The sequence below is a fragment of the Salvelinus namaycush genome, chromosome 20 (assembly GCF_016432855.1).
Source record: "Salvelinus namaycush isolate Seneca chromosome 20, SaNama_1.0, whole genome shotgun sequence".
In the NCBI taxonomy this organism is placed as follows: domain Eukaryota; kingdom Metazoa; phylum Chordata; class Actinopteri; order Salmoniformes; family Salmonidae; genus Salvelinus; species Salvelinus namaycush.
Window position 1 is genome coordinate 10,560,757 of NC_052326.1, and position 23,194 is coordinate 10,583,950.

Genomic DNA, 23,194 nt, shown 5'->3' on the forward strand with positions numbered 1-23,194 from the left:
ATAAGACTGTTTAAGTTAGCCAACATCCATGATGTGATCTCCACCCAAGACCAGACCCAGAGCAAGGTCGAGAGTTCAGCAATCAAATAGTCAGGCAACTGGTGGAATTAATAATTATGCTCTTCACACCTTTCTGCACTGTGACTACTCTTCACCCTTTTGACCCTCAAGATGTTCATGAATAGATCATTCTGTACCGTCTTACTCAATATCTCTCAAGCCTGTGACACATTTCTAACAAAGTGAGATAGGCAAGGCTAGGTATGATAGACAATCATATTTTATATGAGGAATGTGTGAGAGCAAAGGTCACACTCTGGAGCAATGAAATTGAAATGAATTACATTGGATATAAGCCTTCACGGAGTCTTGTGTAAAAACACTCTCCCAAATGTGATATTGAATATGGTGAACCTATTTGTCTAATGATTCTTATCTCTTTATGACGGTCGATCAAACAGCACCGATTTTGAAGGACAAAGGCCGTGAGAATAGCCTGGGAAAATACCCAATTCAATTGTCAGATTGTATGCTGTTAGGCCAGGCAACTCTTCACTGGCAAAATGCGCTGGTGTAGACAAAACAAAGCAGCACCACACCCATGGGCACAGCTTGGCGCCCTAGGGCAGTTATTGCTATGGGTGGTGGCCAAACTATAACTGGCAATCTGCGCCAAGCATTCATTTCCCACTTCTCAGGAAACCCTCAAATGGATTTAGGTGTTGATGTTCAGACATGTTAAATGACTCATTAGAACAGTTTAACTTTTGTGTTGGAAGTAACAGCACTTCTATCCTTCAATCATACCATCTATGCATACTTACGGTTTGTAGTTTCCAACAGTCAGTGGTCGGCTATATGATTATTACCTTGTAATAAACCCAAATGTCAGTGTAAACAAAACCTATATATGGGAAGTAAATGTACAAAAAGTCCATATTTCAAAATACATCTATTTCTCTTAAAGTTGAAGATCTTTGTGTGTAAGTGTTTGCATTTCCAGCAAAGACTATACCACAGATGGGAGACATCACATGGTTAATCATTGAAAGCTATATCACATGGGTCACCTTATCTTGCCTGTCTATTTGTTTGGTTTGCCATTAGAATTGTATCGCCATCCTCAGGTGGTCAGTATCTGCTACATGTGCAACATTGCCCTCTAGTGGTAAAAAGGTCCATTAGAACCACAAAGAAATTGAGATATCTTTATACCGCACGACTCCAAAGTGAATGGTGCACTGTGACTGGAATCGAACCCACAACCATTGGTGTTGCAAGCGCCATGCTTCTACCGATTAAGTTACTAAGCTTAGCAGATGATATGAACAGAATGTCTGAAAGACTGTAGGCTCTTCCAAAGCTGCAGCGTCAATGAGTGTTGATTCCCGTGTGGCTCAGTTGGCAGAGCACGGCACTTGCAACACCAGGGTTGTGGGTTCAATTCCCATGGGGGATCATTCTGAAAAAGTATGCACTCACTACTGTAAGTCATTTTGGATAAGAGCATCTGACAAAATGTAAAAAAAATTAAAGTGGATTGTCATTCATTTGCAGATCCTAAGAAGTAATCACACTATAACAAACACAGTTCACAGAAATCCAAATATTAGTATAGACGATTTATTATTTCCTTTATAATCATGTCCTTCAAATTGTCAATAACAATCAAGTGGATTGAATACTGCCTGAAATGTTATCATGGATTGTTAGTAACTATACAATATTAGCTAGAGTTCCATTTTAACCAAGATGATTCAAAGGAGTGCCAAAATACATTTAACTAGCCCACATTTGTGAAGATAATTGAATGTATCTATGTGTAATATAAAATACGAATGATTCAGTCTTTTCCCATCATTAATTGCACTAAACTGAACCCCTGAAAGAAGCGGACAGGGTTACAGTTCTGTGCTTTTAAATTGACAATCTCTGCATATGCAGCAATGGTTGCACCGGCCTTCGTTTTACAGTACATTCAATTACAAGGTAGGTAAGTTACAAGGTAGGTACATTAAGAGCTTTATCTTGCTAATCAAGTGCAGGTACTCAAACAACTTGATCTTCTCAACTCTATATGACTCTTTACAAGTGTGCATTGATTGGTTACGAAAATTATTTGTTAATGTCATAAATAAATCATTAGAGCAAATTACTTGATTAAATCAAGTTTCTAAAAAAACACTACACAAGACAAGCGAATGCGTTCAAATCTCTCTCTTTGGGACAGTGCAGCCACCGCTCAAGAGATCTGATCATCTCCTCCCAACACGTCTACGAAATAAAAGCCTAATGTACAGCTCAAGAAGGGGAACTGTGCTTTGTCGCCCACAGTCCATTTGAAACTGACCATGTCACAGGAGCTCTTGTCCTGCAGGGCACTCGGATGCTGAATTCCAAATGGACCCTTAAGACTCTACTCCTTAGACACTCCTGCTGATCTGAGAGGATTTGGATAGGTGGAAGCAATATGGTAATAGATCCACCCATCCAATCAGAAGACATAGCTACTACAGCAATGCATCTACCTATCCAAGCCTTTCAGATCTACAGGAGTGCCTAGGGTGTAAGGGCTGGGCGGATCAATTTGGAACTTCGTGTAACATTCACAACAACTGAACAAAACATGGCTCCACTAAAAGCAGACGTCATACATCGTCCCTGAGTTGTGCTAAAGAGGCTCTAAGCTGCTATACACTGTAAAAGGAATTCATGAAACAGAGGAAAGAATTGGTCCCACCAACACCCTGAGTGGTGGAATGCAAGCCAGACCTGAGGAACCTCCTAGTGCCAATGCAATCCTCAGGTCTGGACTATAGGAAAGATGTACGTTAAGAATGCGTTTATCACCCGATTGTCTCATGGCCAATTGTCACGAGAAGCTGTCATTGTTCGAGAGGGAAGATGAGTAAGTGCGGCGCAATCCAAAGATTGTCGAGTGGAATTTACAGATGGACAACGTTAAAACTACACAAAACATAGCAGCTAAGCACATGAGCAAAACCACTTCAAGAAGTGTCCTTTTCTTTTGGTTCAAATCATTAAGTCAAACCTTATGCTGCATGCTTCTACTGCAGTGAATCCTCAATAGCATAAAGTACATTCAGTCGATGCAGACAGACAAGTCCCAGGACCGCTTTAAAGCTGGTATCCTTAAAGGTGAAACTGCCACGTCCGTTTGCAATATTACAACAGCAAATAACTACAAACACTTTTTCCCCATCAGACATCATTCAATACGCGATAAAAGAAATTACAGTACATATGCAGCTGTTCTATCTTAATCCTCGACACTCCCCACCGCTGCTTCATCAACAAAAACAGCCATGGGGCATTGTTTCCCCTACTGCAGATTCCATCTTTAAGATCAGTTCCTCACAGTTCATTTTATACCCCCCCCTCCTCCTCCTCCTGCCTCTATTCCTCTGGCTCCAGAGGGCAGGGGTCCTGTCTGTCCAGTGGCCTACAGAGGGGGTTCAGGGGCTGGGCAAGGGGGAATCCCCTCAGCCTCTCCTGGAGGCTCCCCACAGCCAGCCTCATCTGGTCCTCTGCCCCCTGTAGAGCCTTCACCTCCATGGTGTAGAAGATGTAGAGCAGGAAGGTGGTGATCAGGATGGCAAAGCACAGCACCCCCAGTAGGTAAAAGGAGGCCCGGGGGAAGGGCTGGTCAGCTCCCAGGGCCAGCCAGGGAACAGCAGCGATGGCCAGCTCCAACAGCAGCAGGGCCATGCCCATCACCCCGGTACGAGCTGCCGTGTAGCGCATCCTCTCAGCACAGTACAGGCCCACCTTCACCTCAGTACGGGCCTCCGTCACAATGTCCACCAGCTCAGCCAGCTTACCTGAGGGAAGAAGGGAAATAGCAAGTCAAACCCTAGGCCATCACATTTGGAAGATTACTGACAAAATGCATACATCAGCTTTAAGAGTCATAATGACAATATTAAAAACCTGTAAGAGTTACACTTCAAATCATTGTGAATCACATCTAGGCTTAGAATGAGTACCTGCAGCACAGTCCTGCTCACCTCTGGTCTCGTCTCCTCCTGCCTGTTGGGTCAGGGTCTGCAGCTGCAGCTCTGCGCTAAGGGCCTCGTGGTCAGAGTAAGGGAAGGGATGGTCAGGGACAGAACCCTTGGTGGTTGACAGAGACTCACACTGGATAGACACTCTTCCTGACCCCTGGGAATGACAACACATTTTAGTGTACAAGATGTACCATCAATACAATGATCAATGTCTCTTCCATGTCTATTTTATAATAAGTAGGCACATTTAACATCCAGTACATATTGGCAGACTGTTAGTCAAATATGAAAGTTTGTTAGAAACTACAACAAAAGCCAGATATCCAACAATCCTTCCCACTGTCACCTTGTAGAGGATGTAATCTATTCTGATGCCCTTCTCGAAGGGGCAGAGCTCTTTGGGATTGATGAAAGGGTTATCTGCTATAAAAGTGATGCCGTCCTCACAGCCCTACGGAGAAAAGATGATTAAAAGCTTTTCAGTTAATTTTAATAAAGCATTAGAGGCATGTCCACAACTAATAAAACATAATCAACCTCTCCTCTGCAAGATATTTCAGTTTGATTTCAAATGAAAAAAAAGAATGACACTGGACTGATCATCATACATCAAACTTAGCAGTCTCTGTGTAACTGTCCCGGAGGCCAGTGTATGTCCGTAGCAACCGGTTACCAAGGTCCTGGGGATGCAGGTTCAGATCTCCGGCCAAAATCACCAGGTCTGCTCCACTGGAGGTATGACTAACAGAATAGATCAGAATAACACCCATTAAAATGGCACTGAAATTAAAATGGCAAGAGGCCGTGTGCATTGAGTGTTAGCCTCCTTACCGAATAAACTGCTGCAGCTCCCAGGCCTGTACCACTCTATGAGGTAAGTAGGAGTCTTTCTCCCTGCAGTACTCTGCATGCAGCTGGACAACACACACAGGAAGAGGACACCACATTAGCGATAGATACATCTCATATGCATCTGTCTGCTACAGGTAGAAGTTACCCCTAGGCACAGATCCAGGATCAGCAAACTCCCCAAATTCTTAACCTTAAAAGGGCAATCTGCAGTTCAAACAACAAAGCGGACTCCCCACCACTGCGGAGGGATGGGTTTGAAGAAATGTAAGCACTCTCAAATTCATTGACTGTGCTAACCATGTGTATGTGACCAATAAATTTGATTTGAAAAAGCTTATATATTTTGGGTTCTGATGGGGTACTACAGTTGAACTAAGCTCATGAGTCATGTACAGTACATTCGGAAAGTATTCAGACCCCTTGACATTTTGTTACGTTACAGCCTTATTCTAAAGTTGATTAAATTGTTTCCCCCCCTCATCAATCGACACACAATACCCCATAATAAAGCAAAGACGTTTTCTTTTTTTAATGTTTGCTAGTTTATCACATTTACATAAGTATTCAGACCCTTTACACTGAAAGCGATTACAGAATTGAGTCTTCTTGGGTATGACGCTAAGCGCTTGGCACAAGTGTATTTGGGGAGTTTCTCCCATTCTTCTCTGCAGATCGACTCAAGCTCTGTCAGGTTGAATGGGGAGCGTTGCTGCACAGCTATTTTCAGGTCTCTCCAGAGATGTTTGATCGGGTTCTAGTCTGGGCTACTCAAGGACAATCAGAGACTTGTCCCAAAGCCACTCCTGCGTTGTCTTGGCTGTGTGCTTAGGGTCGTTGTCCTGTTGGAAGGTGAACCTTCGCCCATGTCTGAGATCCTGAGCACTCTGGAGCAGGTTTTCATCAAGGAACTCTCTGCACTTTGCTCCATTCATCTTTCCCTCGAACATGACTAGTGTCCCAACGACATCCCCACAGCATGATGCTGCCACCACCATGCTTCACCTTAGGGATTGTGCCAGGTTTCCTCCAGATGTGACGCCAAATAGTTCAATCTTGGTTTCATCAGACCAGAGAATCTTGTTTCTCATGGTCCGAGTCCTTTAGGTGCCTTTTGGCAAACTCCAAGAGGGCTGTCATGTGCCTTTTACTGAGGAGTGGCTTCCGTCTGGACACGCTACCATAAAGGCCTAATTGGTGGGTGCTGCAGAGCTGGGAGAAGCTTCCAGAAGGGCAACCATCTCCAGAGGAACTCTGGAGCTCTGTCAGAGTGACCATCGGGTTCTTGGTCACCTCCCTGACCAAGTCCTTTCTCCCCCGATTGCTCAGTTTGGCTGGGCGGCCAGCTCTAGGAAGGGTCTTGGTGGTTCCAAACTCCTTCCATTTAAGAATGATGAAGGCCACTGTGTTCTTGGGGACCTTCAATGCTGCAGACATTTTTTTGGTACCTTTCCCCAGATCTGTGCCTCGACACAATCTTGCCTCAGAGCTCACGGATAATTCCTTCAACCTCATGGCTTGGTTTTTGCTCTGACATGCACTGTCAACTGCAGGACCTTCTATAAACAGGTGTGTGTCTTTCCAAAACATGTCCAATCAATTGAATAGCATAGGGTCTGAGCATAGGGCATAGGGTCTGAATACTTATGTAAATAAGGTATTTCTGTTTTTTAATCCATTTTGTCATTATGGCGTATTGTGTATAGATTGATGAGGGAAAAATGTATTTAATCCATTTTAGAATAAGGCTGTAATGTAATAAAATGTGGAAAACGTCAAAGGGTCTGAATACTTTCCAAATGCACGGTATAAGTCATTTTCTTCAAGAAAAATGTATGTAGCAACTACAGATTTCACTTTAAACCATTATGGAGATATGAACTAAACTGCCCTTGGACCAGGGCACCATCATCTTATTCCCAGGTGTGGATGGGAAGTCTGGATAGAAACACTTACATGTGTGACGTAGACGTGTGCTGCCAGTCTGCCTATGTTTAATTTGACCATCCCCACAGCCTTGCCTCCAAACCAGTCTCCATGGTGGGCCTGGAACAGAGGACAGGATACATAGTGAGGACTGAAGAGAATGCCTGACTACCTACCAAAGCCAAACTCATCATACTGTACACACAAATGTCTGAGGACTAGATGACTTACCATGTATGGGTAGCCGTTTAATGAATAGCGGTAGAGAAATGCGTCATGGATTCTATGTCTGGAGAACGTGGCCATTCCACTGCCTATGACTCCACTGGGGACACACAAACACAACACACAGCATTAAGATACATGTGTAGGCTACCACGTTACTAGAGTGTTTGGTCACACTTTACTTTAAGGGTAGGCTACATACTGTATGTAGACTTTCTTTTTTCTACCGTGTCATTGACTTGTTCATTGTGTTATTGGCTTGTTTATTGTTTACTCCATGTGTAACTCTGTGTTGTTGTCTGTGTCACACTGCTTTGCTTTATCTTGGCCAGGTCGCAGTTGCAAATGAGAACTTGTTCCCAACTAGCCTACCTGGTTAAATAAAGGTGAAATAAAAAATAAATAAAAATACAGAAGGACTTTATAACACATTCATACCTATGCACTGCTTATGAATGTGGTAAGCATGGGTTATGAAGTCCTGAAGTCCTCCTGTTCAAGTAAAGTGTTTAGTCCCGTTTTTCTTATGTCTAAAAGCTGCAGACTGTTAGACATGATTGCAAACTACACCAGTCCAGATAAAGTAAATACGCTGAAGTGTATGCGACCACTGACTAAAATGTAAGAACCAACTCACTCAAATCTGCGGACTTAAATATCTCCTCCACTCTTTTAGTGAATTACTGAGCGGATTAGAAATGCAAGGCTTTTGAACTAATCTCAACCCTGTGCCTTGGTATGGGAGGTCAAGCAAGTATTACGCTTAACTTGGAGAAATTCCATTGTGCAATAGCTAGCTAATCTTCCTGCTTTGAGGTCATTCTCTTACAAAATAATTCTTACAAATTAATAGTAATGTTTCTTGTGGTTGACATGAAAGCGCAGTGTACAATACAAAGCACAGGGATCACTGTGTGTTTGCTGTGTTCCCATTAAATTAAGTCCTTAAAGAAATGTTTGACTGAGCAACTGAATGAGTCGGATTTAAAATATTTCCCACATATGTTCTGAGAGTTGATGAAGGGATTACTAGGAAAACTAACTACATGGAGGTCCTATAAGGCCAGCCACACCAACAGATTGAACCAGATTTCTAATTGTACCTTTTGAAGTAATGGGAGTGCGGATGGGTAGAGGAAAGTTTCCTTTTCAAGCAGAGGAAGTCTTTTTCACTCCAGACCTGAAAAATAAACCCAGGATACATTGAGAACACACAGTGCCTTCAGAAAGTATTCATACCCTTTGACTTATTCCACATTTTGTTGTGTTACAGCCTGAATAAAACCTTTATTTAATAGCTTTTTTCCCCCTCACAATACCCCATAATGATAAAGTGAAAACATGTTTTTAGAAATGTTAATTAATTGAAAATTAAATCTCATTCACACCCCTTAGTGAATACATGTTATAATCACATTTGGCAGTGAATACAGCTGTGAGTCTTTCTGGGTAACTATCTAAGAGCTTAGCACACCTGGAATGTACAATAATTGCCCATTATTCTTCAAGCTCTGTCAAATTGGTTATTGATCATTGCTAGACACCCATTTTCAAGTCTTGCCAAAGATTTTCAAGCAGATTTAAGTTACAACTGGATGTATTTCAAGGCCTACCTTCAAACGCAGTGACATGCTTGACATCATGGGAAAATCAAAAGAAATCAGCCAAGACCTCAGAAAAAAAATGTAGACCTCCACAAGTCTGGTTCATCATTGGGAGCAATTTCCAAACGCCTGAAGGTACCACTTTCAACTGTACAAACAATAGTACGCAAGCATAAACACCATGGGACCACGCAGCCGCCATACCGCTCAGGAAGGAGACGCGTTCTGTCTCCTAGAGATGAATGTACTTTGGTGCGAAAAGTGCAAATCAATCCCAGAACAGCAGCAAAGGACCTTGTGAAAATGCTGGAGGAAACAGGTACAAAAGTATCTATATCCACAGTAAAACGAGTCCTATATCGACATAACCTGAAAGGCCGCTCAGCAAGGAAGAAACCACTGCTCCAAAACCGCCATAAAAAAGCCAGACTACGGTTTGAAACTGCACATGAGGACAAAGATCGTACTTTTTTGAAGAAATGTCCTCTGGTCTGATGAAACAAAAATAGAACTGTTTGGCCATAATGACCAGTTATGTTTGGAGGAAAAAGGGGGAGGCTTGCAAGCCGAAGAAAGCCATCCCAACTGTGAAGCACGGGGGTGGAAGCATCAAGTTGTGGGGGTGCTTAGCTGCAGGAGGGACTGGTGCACTTCACAAAATACATGGCATCATGAGAAGGAAAATGATGTGGATATATTGAAGCAATATCTCAAGACATCAGTCAGGAAGTTAAAGCTTGGTCGCAAATGGGTCTTCCAAATGGACAATGACCCCAAGCATACTTCCAAAGTTGTGGCAAAATGGCTTAAGAACAACAAAGTCAAGGTATTGGAGTGGCCATCACAAAGCCCTGACCTCAATCCTATAGAACATTTGTGGGCAGAACTGAAAAAACGTGTGCGAGCAAGGAGGCCTACAAGCCTGACTCAGTTACACCAGCTCTGTCAGGAGGAATGGGCCAAAATTCACCCAACTTGTTGTGGAAGGGTACCCAAAACATTTGACCCAAGTTAAACAATTTAAAGGCAATGCTACCAAATACGAATTGAGTGCATGTAAACTTCTGACCCACTGGGAATGTGATGAAATAAAAGCTGAAATAAATAATTCTCTCTACTATTATTCTGACATTTCACATTCTTAAAATAAAGTGGTCATCCTAACTGACCTAAAACAGGGATTTTAAACTAGGATTAAATGTCAGGAATTGTGAAAAATTGAATTTAAATATATTTGGCTATGGTGTATGTAAACTTCCAACTATATATATATATATATAGTAGGAATGTAAGGGTGGAAAAATTCCACAGCTTTGGCAAAATGCCCAGACAGTCGAGACAGCTGTGAGAGTGGTGGAATGGGGTGTGAGTGGTGGAATGGGGTGTAACACAGTGGACCTCCTTCACCAAAATATGAGCAGAACAGACCAGTGTGCACTAACCTCTTGCAGCAGGACAATATCATGCTCCTCTCTGTTCAAAAGCTCTCCGATCATGGCGTAGCGCTCCCGACAGTGCTTGCTGAGGTAACGGATACCCCTGAGAACAGGAAGGACAGACAGACAACATGACCACATTATAGCTCTAGTATGTGTGCGATGCAAAAGAATATATGCTTACTCTGCACACACTAAAAACAAAACAGCACTCACCAGCAGTTGAGGGAGAAGACTCGGAGCCTGATGGTGTTGCTGTCAGCCATGGTTATAGGAATAAATGAACAGTGACGGCAGACTTCAACGGTGGTCAATGCCTGCCTGTGTGGTTAGGCTAGTCACTGTGTGGCAGCTGAGGTTAGTCCCTGTTGTGTGGATGAAGCCACATCCCTGGTTAGGATCAGCAGTGAGGACTATGACTGGAACATTGACAGAGCAGAGTTAGTCAACTTTGAGGCTGAATGCTCTCTAAGTGTCTATAGCCAGCCTAAGCAACTTTTATTGTATGCTCACAATCCTATGTGAGAGAGGACATTACTTAGAAGTTCAATAAAACATATATTTAAATATACCTGGCAGCACTAAATCATTAACCCACACAGTCCAACAACGCAGGGGGCCACCACACTCACTGTCTGTCTCCTCTCTTGCAGGGGGGCATAGCAGACTGACCTAACCTAAGCCAACACACTGCTGACATAGGAGACACACTGACACAGGACAGATGAATGAGAGCAGGTGAAAAGACCTGGAGGGTTACGTTAGAATGAGAGGCCTTCCACTGAATATAAAGGGTGGGCCTAAGCTTAACCCAGTGTCAATACTCATTACCGTAGTCAACAAAAGCGAAACGCATTCCTAAAGGAGGTCTTTTCTTTGCTTAATAGGTAGGCCATACAAACATCAGATGAATCAAAAACTGGTTGTATATACCCATAATTTATGTATGTTTTAATATGTGATGATTCGCCTAAGTGAATTTAAACTATTATTATTATTATTATTTATTTTTTACCAAACACACACACAAAGTATCTGATTTGTCAATTTGCGCATGCAATAATGTAACTAGCTAACGTTAGCTATGTATTTAAAACAGATAACCTTGCAGGCAACATACGTTTATGATCCTAAAGTTAAGACACAGCCAACTGCCTTCCCTAGGCCCCAGATAGCAATATATATTGTTGAAAAGAGAAGACGTTTTACAATATGAGTTAAATTCTTAGCTAGGCGCCAGAGCTCGAGACATCGTTCTACGGGGAGTAGGACTGTCTCGAGACCAGATTGCTACCCATAGCAGGCTAATTGACCACCACTACAGCTGGTTTGCATTGACAACCAGAGACAATCTATCGAAGTTAGTGCACCATCAACATGGCTAGCTAACACAACATAAAGCAAAACAGGCTTTAGCTAGCAGGCTTGGACTTTCATGACACAGAAACAGACTCTTACTGTTAACTGTTTATAGACTCTAGCTAGCTAACATTAGTTACATAAATGGAGCAGATGGGTGACAACTTGGTGCGAGTAAACTTTGATAATAATCTATCAAGCTAGCAAATTATTTTAGCTAGATAGTCAATGAATTTACCAACCTTTACAAGCAGGCTTACTAGCAAGTTCCGTGTGGCTGCAATTGGTCACATGTCGCGTGCTGACAAGTCAAGAAAACAGGGTGATACTTTTGCAACCCTGTTCGTCATAATACCTTACTTTGGGTTTTGTTTTATTTACTGACAAATAGCTTGTTTCCAGCCAATGCAGTTTTCCCATCGCTGCTGTGCTTGACCAAAGATTATGAATATTCTGACAAGATACATGTCTCTCCGCCCTAACAATGGGAGTCGTCCACAAAGCGGCACTGTGGGTTGTCTAGCGACCCCCTATCCTTTCTTTGGATTGGTGGATAAATCTCAATCTTGTAATTTTGGGTGGAATATTCGGTTGACGTCAACCACCAGCATTCAATGGAGAGAGAGAGATGCTACGCGACTAGCCTCGTGTCATTAATATGCATAGCTATCTCGAAACAACTCCGGTATAAAGAGTTTTTTCTCAAAACTGTCGTGATGTCACGTGTCCTACTTATATCAGTACACTGGTAACATCGTAAGCATTACGAAACCTGCCCAAGTATTTGTGCGTTAGAGATGTCGAGAATGTATGATTTGTATATTCTCTAAATAAATACAAATTTACAAGCGCCCGAAAAAAATGACTTTTCGGCACCGCCAATGTAGGCCTAAATCCCTCATTACTGCCACGCACAGGTCGGAAGTCTACAACAGCTCAATACATTGGAGGTGCCGAAGAGGAATATTTTTGTTTGCTTGTACGTTTTTATTCAGAGCTTTTTTGGAAGTACATACTGGCTGTACCGGGAGTAAATGAAGATAGTTGCCCAGCGAAACTTCATATTTGGTGAGTAACAAAAGTATATTGACATTATAACGCTTGCAGAACTGTCTAACAGAGCCCCACAGCGGCGGTGCCATAATACCCATAAAACCCTGCGGTCAAACGGGAAATGGTTTCTTTCCTTTTCCCACCATAAATGTTTCCCATAGGGGATTTTTTAGAAACACTTAAAATAAGGGCTCTGTTTCGTTTAGGTTTACCCTGGCATGAGGTTTTGATAACCATGTAAATCTATTGGACAAGGTTACTTATCAATATATTCGGGGCGGCAGGTAGCTTAGTGGTTAGAGTGTTTGACCAGTACCCGAAAGGTTGCTGGATCAAGTCCCTGAGCTGACAAGGTACAAAGCTGTCGTTCTGTCCGAACAAGGCAGTTAACCCACTGTTCCCCAGTAGGCCGTCATTGTAAATAAGAATTTATTCTTAACTGACTTGCCTAGTTAAATAAAGGTTACATATTCGGCTCTATTTACTTTCCTATTCGAAACTGCTACATTAAAGTAGACATCATGCAAGACTAAAAATCCCATAAAGTTCCTGCACATTGTCTGTCTCCAGCTAAAACCTTCGCTAAACAGGTATTGTGTCAATTCAAAACTTGCAGTTCACACAATTGCCAATTTATTCATTACTACATTTAGTTAACATTAGATTACCTTTGCCTCGTTTTGGCAGTCTCGTCCAGATCACTATGGTATTTGTAGTTCTTTGATAGCCACATTAGCAGCCAATTAGCATTTCATTTCTTTGTGGGTAAACAAAGCAAATATATTGCTTAAAATCACCTTGTCCTAGAGATATTTACATGGTTACATGCCTACACCAAAACACAGCTCTTATTTGAAGTGTTTCTGACATCCCCTATCGGAAAAACGATTGGAACCATTTTCCTGTTTGATTGCTCGGTGTTATGGGTATTTTGACTCATACTGTGGTACTCTATGGGAGTTTAAATCATTGCTTCCTGTGTGTGTTTCCACTAGTTACCACAAAGTAAACATTAATGGAATGAAAGTATGCTTTTTGGTCTTAATTTAAGGTTAGGCATAAGATAAGCAGTGCGGTTAAGGTTGGGTATAAAATTAGATTTTAAGAAGAGAAATGTTTGAAATAGGCAAGGTTTAGGACTTGGTGGCTGTGGTAACTACTGATGACCCCATGAGAAGAGACATAGTCTACTCATCGTCGCCACGTTCAAAACTACTGGGAACTCGGTAATCCCCAACTTCCGACTTCAGAGTGTTCAAGAAAACTGGGAACTCTGGGGGAAGTGGGGGGGAGCTCAGACTGGGAAAAATCTTTCGAATGGTCATTCATCTTTCTAGACCACGTCACTGACGTCATGATTTGACTTAATTTTTTCAAGAGTTCCAAAACGTTCTGGGACACTGTAAAGTCCATGGAGATTAAGAGCACCTCCTCCCAGCTGCCCACTGCACTGAAGCTAGGAAACACGGTCACCACCGATAAATCTGCGATAATTGAGAATTTCAATAAGCATTTTTCTACGGCTGGCCATGCTTTCCACCCTGGTCAACAGCCCTGTGCCTCCAACAGCAACTTGCCCAATGCCTCCCTCATTTCTCCTCCACCCAAATCCAGATAGCTGATGTTCTGAAAGAACTGCAAAATCTGGACCCCTACAAATCAGCCGGGCTCGACAATCTGGACCCTCTCTTTCTAAAATTATCCGCTGAAATTGTTGCAACACCTATTACTAGCCTGCTCAACCTCTCTTTCGTATTGTCTGAGATCCCCAAAGATTGGAAAGCTGCCGTGGTCATCCCCCTCTTCAAAGGGGGAGACACTCTCGACCCAAACTGCTACAGACCTATTTCTATCCTACTCTGCCTTTCTAAGGTCTTCGAAAGCCATGTTAAATAACAGATCACCGACCATTTCGAATCCCACCGTACCTTCTCCGCTATGCAATCTGGTTTCCGAGCTGGTCATGGGTGCACCTCAGCCACTTAAGGTCCTAAATGATATCATAACCGCCATCAATAAGAGACGATACTGTACAGCTGTATTCATTGACTTGGCCAAGGCTTTCGACTCTGTCAATCACCACATTCTTATCGGCAGACTCAACAGCCTTGGTTTCTCAAATGACTGCCTCGCCTCGTTCACCAACTACTTCTCAGATAGAGTTCATTGTGTCAAATTGGAGGGCCTGTTGTCCGGACCTCTGGCAGTCTCTATGGGGGTGACACAGGGTTCATTCGGAATGGGCCAAATCTTCTCTCTACATCAATGATGTCGCTCTTGCTGCTGGTGATTCTCTGATCCACCTCTACGCAGACGACACCATTCTGTATACATCTGGCCCTTCTTTGCACACTGTGTTAACTAACCTCCAGACGAGCTTCAATACCATACAACTCTCCTTCCGTGGCCTCCAACTGCTCTTAAATGCAAGTAAAACTAAATGCATGCTCTTCAACCGATCGCTGCCCACAACTGCCCGCCCGTCCAGCTTCACTACTCTGGACGGTTCTGACTTAGAATATGTGGACAACTACAAATACCTAGGTGGCTGGTTAGACTGTAAATTCTCCTTCCAGACTCACATTAAGCATCTCCAATCCAAAATTAAATCTAGAATCGGCTTCCTATTTCACAACAAAGCATCCTTCACTCATGCTGCCAAACATACCCTCGTGAAACGGACTATCCTACCAATCCTTGACTTAGGCGATATCATTTACAAAATAGCCTCCAACACTCTACACAGCAAATTGGAGGCAGTGCCATCCGTTTTGTCACCAAAGCCCAATATACTACCCACCATTGCGACCTTGTATGCTCTTGTTGGCTGGCCCTCGCTTCATATTCGTCGCCAAACCCACTGGCTCCAGGTCATCCATAAGTCTTTGCTAGGTAAATTCTGCCTTATCTCAGCTCACTGGTCACCATAGCAGCACCCACCTGTAGCACACACTCCAGCAGGTATATTTCACTGGTCCCCCCCCAAAGCCAATTCCTCCTTCGGCCGCCTTTCCTTCCAGTTCTCTACTGCCAATGACTGGAACGAACTGCAAAATCACTGAAGCTGGAGACTCATATCTCCCTCACTCACGCTTTAAGCACCAGCTGTCAGAGCAGCTCACAGATCACTGCACCTGTACATAGCCCATACAACTACCGTTATTTATTTTGCTCCTTTGCACCCCAGTATCTCTACTTGCATACTCATCTTGTGCACATCTTTCACTCCAGTGTTTTAATTGCTATATTTGTAATTATTTTGCCACTATGGCCTATTTATTGCCTTACCTCCCTTATCCTACCTCATTTGCACACATTGTATATAGACTTTTTCTATTGTATTATTGACTGTGTTTGTTTATACCATGTGTAACTCTGTGTTGTTGTTTCTGTCGCACTGCTAGGCTTTATCTTGGCCAGGTCGCAGCTGTAAATGAGAACTTGTTCTCAACGAGCCTACCTGGTTAAATAAAGGTGAAATAAAAACATTTAAAAAGTTGTTTTAAAAGCATCATAACGCACAGACACTGGGGCAAACTTGACCTACACATCTGGCCTGTGTCTGTGCTTGAGCCTCTGAGAATCTGGGGTCATTCATTTTCCATAAAAGGCTGTGTCAAACATTGATTTCTCCAGTCAGTGCATACAAATAGTATAAAAGACTGTATCTTGGCAATATACCTGAATAAAGCCTACTCCACAGGAGGTTGGTGGCACCTTAATTGGGGAGGATGGGCACGTGGTAATGGCTGGAGCGGAATGGGTGGAATGGTATCAAATACACATGTTTGATGCCATTCCATTTGCTCCGTTCCAGCCATTATTTTGAGCCGTCCTCCCCTCAGCAGCCTCCACTGGCCTACTCTTGTGTTTGTTCTTGTCCTCAAGTAGGCTACGGAATTGTGAAATGACATCATAGTTAGAAATGTGACAGAGGACCAAAGGAAGTATACTGTACAATATATTGCACATGCAATGACTATTTAAACAGTATAACAATGGTGCCATCTACAATAGTTAAGAGACAATGTATCTAATCTGGAAAGAACTGCATTGACCACTCAAATTACAAACATGTTTTAATGGGTTTTCTGGGGGGAAATGGCCCCAAAGGCACAATGCGTCTTTTATTGTTAGATTATACATATTTTTTGATTGGATTATATAATACAACCCCCCTTACTTCGAAGATAACATACAAAAATGCAATGCACAATTGGTAACCAAGGCCACAGTAAACCACCTATTAACCAAAAAAACTTTCCCACACCATTCAGATTATGATACATAAGATCTCATCATCAATGTCAACAAAAACACGTTTTCAACGGATGCATATGGCTTCCTATGAAAGTCAAAAAAATAAAACGACAAACAAAAATATGAATTATGATCATAGAAAAACCAAGGGCCTGTAAAAAAAGGTACAATTGAGACATCCGCTAGTAAAGATTAAGCAGTAATTTTAAGTCTAGCTTTTGAAGTATGACATTCAAATCCTGGTGTACTAAATCCACCATACAAAGTCTGATGTATGAATTCTTCTGACAGAAGCCCAGTGAAACATCCAAGGCAGAGACCATCCCCTATCTAGATCCATGGGATGACAGTTATCTTGTCTTTAGTATAAAGTTTAGCTCAGCAATACTTGTAACACCTCCATTGCCATGGCAAAGGATAAACACATGGCCCATAGCTCAGCCCAGCCCAGCCCAGCCCTCCCACCATTAGTTTCAATATAAATAACAATCAATGGTCACACACCACAGCACAGAGAGGATAGGTCTTTTTAGAAACATAAAAGCTGTTTTTCATTGGCCGATGGCATTGACAAATTAAGAGCAGAATTTCTTGAGATAAGCTCATAAGATAAGAGATAGCTTTTGTTTTTATTGGTTACATTTACAAAAGAGAAACTTCTCTTACATCATGTAGGCCTACAATCAGACTAAATGTGAAATCCATCAATTGGGATTGCTCAAATGGGGAGATTGGATAAGAAAACCTGGAGTTCTTACATTAGTTGAACTCACCCTTACATTTGGTCAGTTACAATTTGGCAAGTTCTAATCGGGCGAATTCTCAAGCCATGTTGTTAAGAAAACAGTGTTGAATCCGCTCTAAGAGAACAGCTATAGTCTCTGTGCCGAGCTAAAGTTAATCACAAATATAAACACGTCCCCAAAATACTCCTATGTAACACATATTCCTGTAGCATCCACTGACTCACAGTAAAGAAACAGTTCCTTTCAATATCAGAACTAAAGGCAGAAAATAAACACATATTTGTTGCTTCACCCTTCCTTGATATTTTAAGTGCACCGTAGCACATAGATGTGCTGTTGTCTAGACCCAATAAGCCAAGGGTTTCGAAACTGAATGCTCTGATCGTGCTATATCCCCTTACTGTACATGTGGACTGCAGCCAAACTTGTAACCATTCATGACAACACATCAAGTGAAAACGAATAAGAGTTTCATCCATCTCTGTCCATAACACAATGTGCCTGGATAAGAAGTGTGCTTCAAGGATCTAGATAAGGGTGAACTGCATAGTAATGTTCAGTTTGCAATGAATTGATGCATGCACACCTGTGTGGTTTCTTTCTGTTTATTTAAAGACAAGAGGTAGTAAATAAGGCATACCAGAGAGGCTGGCAATCAATCAGTACTTGTCTTTGGAGAAAGGCACTTGGCTAACGTCCTATCTAATTTATCAACACCACTCGGTAGGAAAGTTCTACTTTGATTATTTTGGGTTTGCTCCTCTTCGATGGTCCTTGTAGCTGTACCGTTCCAATCTATACACTTATTCCCATATTGCTTAGAGTGTGTTCCCTTGGAGACGACTCTCTTAACCTTGTTACACCTTCTCATTCCCTCAGTGAAAACATCTCACGCTACTGTACATTTTATTGTCATTACCAATATGACCCACTTTGTCTTAGCACATTTAAATATATGGTTAATAAGTTGCCTTTCCTGTCTGTTGAGACTTCATCCTTTTTCCTATTTTACCAAAACATGTGTGGAAGTATAAAATCTGTTCATGTCAGTTCATTCTAACGTCGTTTTGAATGTTTCTCGGTAGTTGAGCAGTCTGTGTGTACTGTACAGATTGTGTCACGCAGTACTTTGGAAGCCGATTCCCAAACCTCCCTGCAGAACGGTGGGTGGGTGGGTCAGTCTTTGACAAGCCTGTAGACGTGGTACTGTGCCCCGTGTTCACTCGTTGAGACCTCAAACACAAACGCTATACACAGCAAGGTCTCCTGAGTGTCACGGTTTGTCACCACCTGAAGGAGGAAGTGTGTCAAAATTAGATAAGAAACATGATCCAGCTATGGTCTTGCAGCAGGTGAAAGACAGTAAATATCATCAATCAATCAATTAGCAAAGCAAAACAACATGAGGTCAAAAACACATCACCCAGCTATTGTTCTATGACCACGGTTGAAATATATCTTGTTAGTATATCAAAGTTAGTATCTTGCAATGCAGTATGTTACCTGAAGTATAGTGAAGTTTTCCAGAACACTATTCATCATGTATTTTTCTGGCAGGTGTTTGAGCTTGTGGATGAAGTTGATCATGTACTCGCACATGGGAGAGCGGTGGATCCTGTAGACACACTTCCCTCCTTCCATTCGGGCGTACTCCGTCTGAAATTCACGCACAGAGATTTTAAAACCCTTACCCAAAACAGCAAACAATCTTAGTTGAAGTAAATACAGTTTACATACACTTAGGTTGGAGTCTTTTAAAACTAGTTTTTCAACCACTCCACAAATGTCTTGCTAACAAACTATAGTTTTGGCAAGTCGGTTAGGACATCTACTTTGTGCATGACAAGTAATTTTTCCCAACAATTGTTTACAGACAGATTATTGCACTTATAATTCACTATCACAATTCCAGTGGGTCAGAAGTGTACATACACTAAGTTGACTGTGCCTTTTAAACAGCTTGGAATATTCCAGAAAATGATGTCATGGCTTTAGAAGCTTCTGATAGGCTAATTGACATCATTTGAGTCAATTGGAGGTATACCTGTGGATGTATTTCAAGGCCTACCTTCAAACGCAGTGCCTCTTTGCTTGACATCATGGGAAAATCAAAAGAAATCATCCAAGACCTCACAAAAATTGTGGACCTCCACAAGTCTGGTTCATCATTGGGAGCAATTTCCAAACGCCTGAAGGTACCACTTTCAACTGTACAAACAATAGTACTCAAGTATACACACCATGGGACCACGCAGCAGCCATACCGCTCAGCAAAGAGACGCGTTCTGTCTCCTAGAGATGAACGTACTTTGGTGCGAAAAGTGCAAATCAATCCCAGAACAGCAGCAAAGGACCATGTGAAGATGCTGGAGGAAACGGGTACAAAATTATCTATATCCACAGTAAAATGAGTCCTATATTGACATAACCTGAAAGGCCTCTCAGCAAGTTAGAAGCCACTGCTCAAAAAACGCCATAAAAAGCCAGACTATGGTTTGCAACTGCACATGGGGATAAAGATCGTACTTTTTGGAGAAATGTCCTATGGTCTGATGAAACAAAAATAGAACTGTTTGGCCATAATGACCATCGTTACGTTTGGAGGAAAAAGGGGGATGCTTGCAAGCCGAAGAACACCATCCCAACTGTGAAGCACGGGGGTGGCAGCATCATGTTGTGGGGGTGCTTTGCTGCAGGAGGGACTGGTGCACTTCACAAAATACATGGCATCATGAGGAGGAAAATTATGTGGATATATTGAAGCAACATCTCAAGACATCAGTCAGGAAGTTATAGCTTGGTTGCAAATGGTTCTCCAAATGGACAATTACCCCAAGCATACTTCCAAAGTTGTGGCAAAATGGCTTAAGAACAACAAAGTCAAGGTACTGGAGTGGCCATCACAAAGCCCTGACCTCAAACCTATAGAAAATTTGTGGGCAGAACTGAAAAAAGCGTGTGCGAGCAAGGAGGCCTACAAACCTGACTCAGTTACACCAGCTCTGTCAGGAGGAATGGGCCAAAATTCACCCAACTTATTGTGGAAGGCTACCTAAAACGTTTGACCCATGTTAAACAATTTAAAGGCAATGCTACCAAATACTAATTGAGTGTATGTAAACTTCTGACCCACTGGGAATGTGATGAAAGAAATAAAATCTACTCTCTCTACTATTATTCTGACATTTCACATTCTTAAAATAAAATGGTGATCCTAACTGACATAAAACAGGGAATTTTTACTAGGATTAAATGTCAGGAACTGTGAAAAACTGAGTTTAAATGTATTTGGCTAAGGTGTATGTAAACTTCTGACTTCAACTGTATAATATATACAGTATAGTTTCTGAGAGTAAATTGACACAATTTAATTCCCATTTCGTTTAACCTTAATCTAACCAGTACAGTCATTTAAGTGCACCTCCTAATTTACCATGACGGCCTGACAGCTGTTTTTGTGATCATAATGTAGACCCAGTTGAAAATGGCCTCACCTCCACTTTCTCGACCACCTGTTTGCCGAATGAGCAGACTTTGGTGGAGACGGTGATGGTCATGTTCTCAGAGCTGCTGTACTGGCTACTGACTCCATAGAAGGAGCCTGGGCCATCCTGGATGCCACTGCTGTTAAGATCCGCCTGCAGAGAGGGGACACACAGAACGAGTCAGATTAACGCTCAGCTAACAGGCCTAAACCCTCAAATAATGTATTTTCTCTTATTCTACTCTACTCTAGAATAATCAAACCACCAAAAGGGACTGTGTGACAGTGTAGGTTTAAATGTGTGAAAGATGTATTTTTCTGTTTTTCAATTATGTTTTCAATCCACACATTCCCCTGTAAAGCAGGGATCCTCAACTAGATTCAGCTTCAGGCCGAATTTTCTTTTTTCTTGAGCTAATGGTCGGGGGTGCCGACACAATTATAAATAATTTGTAGGCTGCAAGAAGCCCAAACAGATAATATTTGACTAAAACATCATAATTTCAAACCTCGCTTACATTTGTATACGATCACGCCTGTCTATTATACTGTACGTGGGAATACTTGAACAGATTTTCAAAATTCCGAGTTTACAAAACATTAGGAACACCGTCCTAATATCGAGTTGCACCCTCTTTTGCTCTTAGAACAGCCTCAATTCATTGCGGCATGGACTCTAAAAGGTGCCGAAAGCATTCCACAGGGATGCTGGCCCATGTTGACTCCAGTGCTTCCCACAGTTGTCAAGTTGGCTGGATGTCCTTTGGGTGGATGACCTTTCTTGATACATACGGGAAACTGTTGAGCATGGCACCTACTACCATACCCTGTTCAAAGGCACTTACATCTTTTGTCTTGCCCATTCACCCTTTGAATGGCACACATACATAATCCATGTCTCAAGGCTTAAAAATTCTTCTTTAACCGATCTCTTCCCCTTCATCTACACTGATTGAAGGGGATTTAACAAGTGACATCAATAAGGGATCATAGCTTTCACCTGGATTCAACTTGGGGGACCAAACAAAACTACCCACGGGACAAATTCGGGTCACCAGTTTGGCAACCCTGCTGTAAAGCATTCAAGGTGAGGATCAAATAATAATAACATTGATTTGTCAAACCATCAGTAATAATTACAATAGTGAGAAAGATGATGTCATAATTACCCACCCAAAATTTGACTAGGAAAAAGGCATTCTGGGGGCCTTTCTCATAAAGCTCTTTGAGTCCGCCTTTCTTCTCTGGGAACTTGTCGTAGATCTGCCTGATGTCCACTGCCTCCAGCAGAGGGTCGCTGTAGGAGGGGTTGGTCTGACCAATGTGGACAAACAAGTGTTTGCTGTACTGCAGGGTGGAGAGAGGGAGAGAGAGAAAGATGGTCAGACCAGCTGTGATGACAGAAGTCTAGCTTGGCCATACTGAGTTAGTGCTAGACATAGTCTGGCTCGTCTGACTATGTGTACCGTAAAAACAAAGGCTTTTATCTGCAATTAGGACTGTTTGGTTAATGTGGTTGGGTGCTGTTGTTGGTTTGGTGACTCACGTTGTCAGGGTCCCTCTGCACCTCCATAAAGGCAGAGTACTCTAGCATCCGCAGCTTGGAGGAGGCGATGGTCCGGTCCTGCCACACGGGCACTGCCGTAGCAGCCGGGGGGAGGGGGGGAGCCAAGGGTTCATAGGCTTAGAGAGAGAGACAGAGGCAGTCCGGCTGAGGTCTCAGAAGATGTTTAATTTCTGCATTAATGTTAAGCACCAGATATATTGCTGATGTGTATGTTATATTGGGGCGGCAGGTAGCCTAGTGGTTAGAGCGTTGGCCCAGAACCCGAAAGGTTGCTGGATCGATTCCCCAAGCTGACAAGGTAAAAATCTGTCATTCAGCCCCTGAACAAGGCAGTTAACCCACTGTTCCCCGGTATGCTGTCATTGTAAATAAGAATTTGTTCTTAACTGACTTGCCTCGTTAAATATTTTATTTTTTAAATCGAGTTTCATTACTGCCAACTTGGGACTGGTCTAAGTTGTAAAACATATTTCTTTTAAATCATGAAGCATGAATGAATGTAGATGAGAATCAAATTGGACTCTATACTCACTTGATATAGGTGGGGGGGCAGGGCCTGGTAGGTTTGGGTATGGGGACTGTGCAAAAGGTTTGATACTGAAAGAGATCGATCGTCACATCATTGTTACTATACATTTAGGAGTCAAACTTTTCAAT

The 23,194-nt window shown here is 42.3% G+C and overlaps 2 protein-coding genes and 1 long non-coding RNA gene across 10 annotated transcripts in view; 1 reads left to right on the top strand and 2 right to left on the bottom strand.

The window, feature by feature from the left end:
- Positions 1-1,606: 1,606 nt before the first annotated feature.
- smpd2b (sphingomyelin phosphodiesterase 2b) lies at positions 1,607-12,009 on the bottom strand. Of its 4 annotated transcripts, none has more exons than XM_039015667.1 (11): positions 11,670-12,009; positions 10,285-10,433; positions 10,075-10,171; positions 8,132-8,208; positions 7,035-7,128; positions 6,834-6,923; positions 4,860-4,942; positions 4,637-4,769; positions 4,375-4,479; positions 4,008-4,182; positions 1,607-3,842 (listed from the first exon to the last, which is right to left on the bottom strand). In XM_039015667.1, the coding sequence occupies exons 2-11, from the start codon at positions 10,332-10,334 to the stop codon at positions 3,418-3,420; spliced, it is 1,329 nt and encodes a 442-aa protein (XP_038871595.1). In that variant the 5' UTR covers positions 10,335-10,433; positions 11,670-12,009; the 3' UTR covers positions 1,607-3,417. The 4 variants fall into 4 exon arrangements, with proteins under 4 accessions (XP_038871595.1, XP_038871593.1, XP_038871596.1 ...); XM_039015665.1 differs by having other exon boundaries at positions 10,285-10,487; XM_039015668.1 differs by having other exon boundaries at positions 4,029-4,182; positions 10,285-10,487; positions 11,670-12,007.
- Positions 12,010-12,056: 47 nt separating this feature from the next.
- Positions 12,057-23,194, top strand: part of LOC120065023 — a 28,235-nt gene continuing 17,097 nt past the window's right edge. Inside the window, exon 1 of the long non-coding RNA XR_005478636.1 lies at positions 12,057-12,495. This is a non-coding gene — a long non-coding RNA (uncharacterized LOC120065023). The remainder of the gene's footprint in view (positions 12,496-23,194) is intronic.
- LOC120065021 (transcriptional enhancer factor TEF-5-like) overlaps positions 16,542-23,194 on the bottom strand; it is a 38,290-nt gene continuing 31,637 nt past the window's right edge. For all 5 annotated transcript variants that reach the window (XM_039015673.1, XM_039015671.1, XM_039015672.1 and 2 more), the window contains 6 exons: positions 23,070-23,134; positions 22,517-22,653; positions 22,144-22,317; positions 20,981-21,124; positions 18,990-19,142; positions 16,542-18,776 (listed from right to left, as the gene is read on the bottom strand). In XM_039015673.1, coding sequence (XP_038871601.1) covers positions 18,663-18,776; positions 18,990-19,142; positions 20,981-21,124; positions 22,144-22,317; positions 22,517-22,653; positions 23,070-23,134 — 787 coding nt within the window. In that variant the 3' untranslated portion in view covers positions 16,542-18,662. The remainder of the gene's footprint in view (positions 18,777-18,989; positions 19,143-20,980; positions 21,125-22,143; positions 22,318-22,516; positions 22,654-23,069; positions 23,135-23,194) is intronic.

Excerpts from the sequence above, each read along its gene's own strand:
- smpd2b (XM_039015667.1), bottom strand. The coding sequence starts at position 10,334 with ATGGCTGACAGCAACACCATCAGGCTCCGAGTCTTCTCCCTCAACTGC. Across the intron at positions 8,209-10,074 it reads ATATTGTCCTGCTGCAAGAG|GTCTGGAGTGAAAAAGACTT; the intron begins GTTAGTGCACAC and ends TTTATTTTTCAG. Across the intron at positions 4,183-4,374 it reads TAGATTACATCCTCTACAAG|GGGTCAGGAAGAGTGTCTAT; the intron begins GTGACAGTGGGA and ends TGTCATTCCCAG.